Genomic DNA, 6,876 nt, shown 5'->3' with positions numbered 1-6,876 from the left:
CTAATGTGGAGAGGCAATGCATTCCACAGTTTAGGGGCCCCCGCCGCAAACGCTCTGTCCCCCCCAAGTCTTCGCCTCGTTTGCGGAACCTCCAAGAGCAGCTGATCAGCTGATCTGAGGTGTCGCAAAGGACAATAGGGGTGCAGTAGCTCTTACACGTAAGGTGGTGCCAGTCCATTCACAGCCTTATATACAAATAAAAGAATCTTAAAATGAATTCTAAGATGCACTGGTAACCAGTGCAGAGAAGCCAATTCAGTTCGGATGGCTCTCTCTCATCAACATCTTCCCAGACCAACTTTCCACACAATGACCAACATCTCTGACCTATTAAATGAAAGGAAACAAAACCAAATGAAAGAGTTTGGAGATGTAGAGAGGTACATACAGCACAGCTGCTTGCCAGAGGCTGGAGATAAATCATGTGTATTTAAATGAAGGGGTCATGGCAATTCATGCCTCTCAGGTCCCATTGTTATCCAACCCTATCCCTCCCTGACACCCATCTATGGAGATTTCTCATTTTGGGGAATTCACTGTGGCAAGAATCATCCTCGAAAGTAGCCAACAGAGAGTGAGATTACAATATAAACTGCACAGTACTGTAATACCCCAGTTTTTTAATTGGACAGCTCTGAATAACGAAGGAGTCTGTCTTTCTTCATTTAGTGCTGATTTATTTTAACCACAAGTAAAAATTACAAACCCAACCCGGGTTGCTCCCCTTTCCAGAGGCACACACCGGCTGCTGGAAAGTGGAGCCCCTGGTCACACAGAGCCTAATACATTTATAAGTTTTGGGCTAACCCCTTACCCAGATGAAGTCAGTCCGAAGTCTCCATCTCTTATCTAGTGCTCCACATGCTTGGAGCAGCTGTGTTTCTACCTAGTCATAACAAAATGAAGACTCTCAGTGTGTGTGTATGTTGTCACATGGTGTGTAGCTAAGGCATTCATTCATTTATTCAGACATAATATTCTAACACAAGATTAATACAGGAAAGGAATTAGTGTTATGGGGCACTTTTCAGAATCAACATTCTATCTGCTAACCTTGAAACAAAACAAACTAGAGCAGACTTTAAATCTTACTAAATTGCATTACTAACACATTAATGTCTAATGATTATCTAACTGACTTACTAATATCTAACAGTACAATAGTAAATCCAGGATCAAACTGGCGCCTTATCTCACCTGTCTGATCGTGGGGTCAAGTAACTGTCAGTTACTTGACCTGTGGTCAGATCAAAGGGATGGCTTGTTGATAAGTGGTTTTACTGTAGGTCTGTTTTCTGATTACCCAGGATGCCTTGCTGGACCGGTCCCAGAACTGGAGCACTCAGCACATCCTCATCTGCTGCGTCTGTCTGGGAGACAACAGTGAGGATGCAGATGAGATCATCCAGTGTGATAACTGTGGGGTGACTGTGCATGAAGGTATAGTAAGCTGCAAAGTTATTCCAATCTATCAATGTGTGGACATATGTAGAAAAAATATTTATGCTTAAAATCAGTCAGGAAAAAGTCCATGTACAGTATTTGTCACAATTACTTCATAAAAATTATGCTCTTCAGCAACAGCTGTTAAGATCCCAAGTCTCAAAAATGAACAGATCGGGATAAGTGAGTCCTTTTGTGAGAGATTAGCAAACAAGCAGACAATGTGGAAAATTATTGCGGTAGCGCATTTTATGACCGATGTTTATATGCTCACGTTTTCTTGTTTGGGACACGTACTTTGATGATGATGTTTGGTGCAGAGTGCAAAACTTTAGTTTATGAAATGGTCAGATAAAGTGATGAGTGAACTACACAGAACTAACAGTGGTTGAAAACCCTTGGACTACAATATACACATTTTCTATTAAATATAAGAACACTGTGTCACCCTGCGTCAACACACCCATAGCGATGGGCGAGAAGTGGTGGAGATGATGGTGCATGATTTATTCTCTTTGACTGTGTCTTCACCATAAGGAGAGAGCACTCTGGGGAAATATCCTGGGCTGATTTATCGCAAAACCTTAGTGAGGTGCAGTTGAAAACACACTTTCACACATATTGTGGAGATAATCCAGACATTACAGGCGTGTGGACCACAGGAACCATAGCTCTAATGTGTCCTTGGGTGCTAAGAAATTGTATATTTTATTGTTATTATTATCAGTTATTGTTATTAGAAGCTATTAACTCTTCATATTTAAAATGCTTAAAAATCTGTATGTGTTATAAGTGGTGCAGATGAACTGTCTTCAAAGTGACTAATCATTTAACTGAGTAATTGCTTCTGCTCTGTTGTAAATATAGATCTGTAGATGGGTGACTAAAATGGAAAATTCTGCATAAAGTGGCTAATAAGATGCTGTTTCCCCACAAACCTCTAGAACAGCTTTTGTTCTCCTTGTCATAGATTATCTACCTAAAACTCTATTTAAGGGATGATGACAATGAAATTCATTTGGTGTTTTTGTAATGGTGACTGAGAGCCCTGTCTTACATATGCTTCCAGTTGGGTTGGGATCTGATGACATAAACCCCAGGCACAATTCACCTTCTATTTTATTCATCTTCATCATTTTCATCCTCGTCAAACCATTCAGTGACCAAGCATCTGCATTCATTACATTACATTTCTTCACTCATTTATTCATCTATTTTTGTTATGTCTTCTGATTGTATTATTTGCAGCCAAGTTGAAAATGTGAGCTGTCATTGTGCTTTCGGAATAACGGATAGCTGGTTTGCTCTTGTGAGGTTCTCATCACCTTTTCCTTTCATCCCATGGACAAACAACCCCCCTACATCACTTTTATTCTTTTGTCTTGATGTGCACATCACTTTATATTATTACTTCTGGATGCATCCATGTGTAGTTTGTGAGCTTTTGTTAAAGATAAACAGTTTTTTTCTGTTAAATGTCAATATAGTTAAAAGTACTTCAGCTGACTAACTCACCTTCTTTTTACCTGCTAAGCTCTGATGAGGATAATCTTTCCTTCAGGGATTATGGAGCTATCCGGTAGTCATCACTTTTTTGTTATCTTACCTCATATTAGCCAGCAACCCATGGCTTAACGGTCTGAGCTTTGTATCTTAGTTCAAAAGGAACACAGAAGATTTGTGCCACAGTTCAGCTGTAAGTCAGTTAAGACATCATAGTGGTCATTAACAACCCTCAGTTCCGTGGTTCAAAGCTCAGTCAGTGAAGATGAAGCATCCAACTGGTGACAGAGGTATTCCAGTAATACCCTTCTTTAAGAAAATAAAAGTTGGGTGGACCTACAGTATATGAAAGATAATTTCCTGTCCTTGCCATGTGCAATTTAGGAAGGTTGAGGTTAGAAGTAGGTAGCAGTTATCACCACATCTTGGGCAGTAGATTCTAAGTACATCTTCTGTTTTGAAGGTCAGGGTGGAATCCAACTGGGCCTTCATTGCCCTAGTGGAGTAACTAGCTTGTTTATGTTGCCTTGGAGTTGATTCAAGAAGTAACCAAATGTTGGTATAACTGATATATGCTTCTCCTAGTCTCTGAAGAGAGGAGTTCAAAATTAGTGATTCACCGTGACACACAGCAAAAGGTCTCTCAATCAGAAATGACATGCACCCACCAAACAAAGTGTAGAGCTGAATAAACAACTCTGCCTACTCCTGTGTTTGCTTTTGATAGGCTGCCCGCCTCCCCGATGTGGCTCACAGTGACGGGCATGCATAACATTGAGCTTTTGATTTGTGAGTCTTTCCCACTGCTCAAAAAGCCTGAAGGCTGGTTGACTGAATTAGAAGTTAGAGTGTTATCTCCCCAAAGGAGGCAGAGTACTGATTGCTGCCCTCATTGGTAGTGAAGAGCACGTTTTCCTGTTGTAATAGCTACCATAGAAACCACATCAGCCAAGTAATTGTTTAGGCAACCTCAGAAAATTAAGAGGACAATATTAAAATGCTTTTGCTTAGCTTGTTCTTGTTTCTCTCGGGCTACTTTTTTTTTTTTTAATCAAATGCTCGATTTATGGTGCTGCAGTTTCACAAAAGATTGACAGAGTGAGAGATCCCAAAGTTACAACAGGCAACCACATTGGTAACAACAGATATTATTATAGAGTACAGTAAACTATAGTGACACTGTTATTTGAATCAATTGAATATGTGTTACAAAACAGTGTTGTCCGGTGTGGTCCTTAAATTTTTGAAGCTGTCCAAAAAAAGCTCTCATGACATCAGTGTCTGGTAGCAATGAAGAGCAAAGCAGGCCAACAAAGTAAGAGGCCAGTCCATGTAGTGTCTTTGCATCTCCTTTGATAACTCATCCGTTATGTTACGATAATTCTACTACATGCTAGTAATAAAAACAAACTTTGTTTACTTGTCTTTTGTAAGCTGTTCTAAGTGACAAGGCTAGATTTATACTTGTGCATTACGGAGTTGCTCTGTGTGTAAGCTCCAAATCAGAGCTCATCTCCCAGTTATAATCTCACGTACCAGCTGTCTGTGCCTATCATTTGGATATGTATGGGATGTTCTAGCCACGTGGAATTTTTCAGAGGGAAATTAGATTAATGAACTTGGTATCACTCAATAAACTCAAGGCTATTGTAAATTAATTGGTGAATGATTATTTTTCTACTTGTTTTTGTTCTTAGCACAGGTTGGCTTTTTTGAAACTGATAACTGTTTTTGTAGCTTCTTTTGTCTTAGCTTATTCAAGATGTAGTCATTGTTGTCTGGTTTTCTAATGTGTGATTTTGGGTGAGTTGTATGAAAATTGTAATACTGCTGTGCTATTCTGTAGTTGATGTGGGGACTGAGAGAAATGTGACTGGCTGATTGGGCTGCTTGTTTTATCTTATTAATTTTTGAAAGTGGTGGTAGTAACACACATCCACCAAAGCAATTTTCCACTGGAAACCTTCCACTCTGACCACAGCTCACTGCTGCAGTAAATGAAACACTGCAGCCATTGCATGGAATAGTCTCTCATGAGCAGTAATGAAATAAAGTGGACCAATCAGCCACAATAATAAACAATTCTTTTGCATGTATTTAGGTTGACATTTATTGGACTTCCACATCTTTTCAAAAATACAGAGGTTGCTAACCTCTGGTAGAGAAAATTTAAAACATAACCCAGCCTGTATATATACTTTGTGTAAATTTCAGTTGATATTTGTTGTATGAATCTAATTAGTTAAATTAGAAACTATAACTACAGTGTATCATACACTGTAGACCATAATCTTGTTGCGCTGCCAGGTGTACGCATAGCAAAGCAAAAACAGATTTTTTCTTTAGATCCAGCTTTTAATTCCTTGATATGAAGTCATGTGTTACACATCTTTCGTTCACTCATTTGGTTTTTATTTTTCATTTGCTTTTAATTTCAAACCTTTGCATATCACACCGCCTCCATATTTTGTATACTTTTTTCATCATTATTGTGCCTCACTGGAGACTAGAAGGTATTAACAGTAATTGACCTGTATATCTTCTGCTTCTTGGAGGGTAGTGACAAACTGTGATGTTCACAGCCCTTCATGAGAGGCAGTGACATGGAAAATAGGATGACTTATCTTTAATGAACAATGTCTTTGATATTGCCATACTAGCAGTCAATTTTGGTGTTTCCAGGGTGTTATGGTGTGGATGGTGAAAGCGACTCAATCATGAGCTCGGCCTCGGAGAATTCAACAGAACCTTGGTTTTGTGATGCCTGCAAGAATGGAGTGACTCCCAGCTGTGAGCTCTGCCCCAACCAGGATGGCATCTTCAAAGAGACAGATGCTGGGAGGTGGGATACAGCGCCACGCTGAACTGGTGGTCACTTACCATTTATGAGAGGCAGTAAATGGAACATGTTCAGAAACAAATATTCCCTAATGATCTTAGCTGGTCAAAATGCTGCAGGCAGCCACAGGCTATCTAAATTGTACGTATATTCAGTGCTGAGAAGAAAAGGAGGTTGGATTAAGAAGGAGGGAGAGGGAGAGAACTGGGAAAGGAATGAGCGAGAGCAGGATGGAGGGAGTAGAAGAGATAGAGGCAGAAAATGACTGAGAGAAAAGAGTGTGCTATGTGAAGCATGGAGACTTCAGCCACGTTATCGCTGATAGTGCTCCTCAGCCAGGCTGCACCCGAATTTACTACTTCACTAGAGCATGAAAAACACAGCAAATTAAACTGTGAAGCCGTTGCTTGCTAGAGATGGATATCTTTATATTGGACTTCTGATTCTCTTCCCTAAAGTCCACATGTGAAACTGTGTCACACCAAACTGTTGCAAGTGTCTGGGGTTACATAAATCTATGAATACATTTCTTTTTGAAGTGCCTGAGACACTCACTGCGCCCAATTTTATGATATTACGTTGCTTTATGTCTGCAGGAATTCATTACACTAAATGCAAAAAATAACCACTGCCATAGAAGTCAACATGTTGAAATCGATAAAACAATCAGTGAAATCAATTTTTCATCTTGAAACACTTTCAGGGAATGATGCTCATACTAATGTGTTATAGTTGTGCTGTTTTTCTTCAACAAACCAATATATCAGCTAATTTGATTTTGTTCCTCCTTGTTTTCAGATGGGTGCATGTGGTTTGTGCACTTTACGTTCCTGGAGTAGCATTCGGAGACATTGATAAACTACGACCAGTGACACTCACAGAGATGAATTATTCAAAATATGGGGCCAAGGCAAGCACTTTTTTCACATACTGATGGTAGGACTGTATCATCCAGATGATTTAGGTCTTACAGATATGTTTGACTTGCTACATAAGCCAGCTTTAGATGTTCTTTTTCATTAGTGTATGGGTGTATAATGTATACAAGTATATCACTTCATCTCCTTATTACTGATCTGTGTTTTGTCATC

At 39.5% G+C, this 6,876-nt stretch overlaps 1 protein-coding gene across 7 annotated transcripts in view; it reads left to right on the top strand.

The window, feature by feature from the left end:
* Nucleotides 1-6,876, top strand: part of phf14 (PHD finger protein 14) — a 127,301-nt gene that overhangs the window by 19,567 nt on the left and 100,858 nt on the right. For all 7 annotated transcript variants that reach the window (XM_020621423.1, XM_020621422.1, XM_020621424.1 and 4 more), the window contains exons 4-6: nt 1,308-1,440; nt 5,629-5,788; nt 6,584-6,695. In XM_020621423.1, coding sequence (XP_020477079.1) covers nt 1,308-1,440; nt 5,629-5,788; nt 6,584-6,695 — 405 coding nt within the window. The remainder of the gene's footprint in view (nt 1-1,307; nt 1,441-5,628; nt 5,789-6,583; nt 6,696-6,876) is intronic.

Source organism: Monopterus albus, unplaced genomic scaffold (genome assembly GCF_001952655.1).
Source record: "Monopterus albus unplaced genomic scaffold, M_albus_1.0 scaffold259.1, whole genome shotgun sequence".
Classification (NCBI taxonomy): domain Eukaryota; kingdom Metazoa; phylum Chordata; class Actinopteri; order Synbranchiformes; family Synbranchidae; genus Monopterus; species Monopterus albus.
Note: the sequence above shows the minus strand (reverse complement) of the source record. Positions and strands in the feature narration are given on the sequence as shown.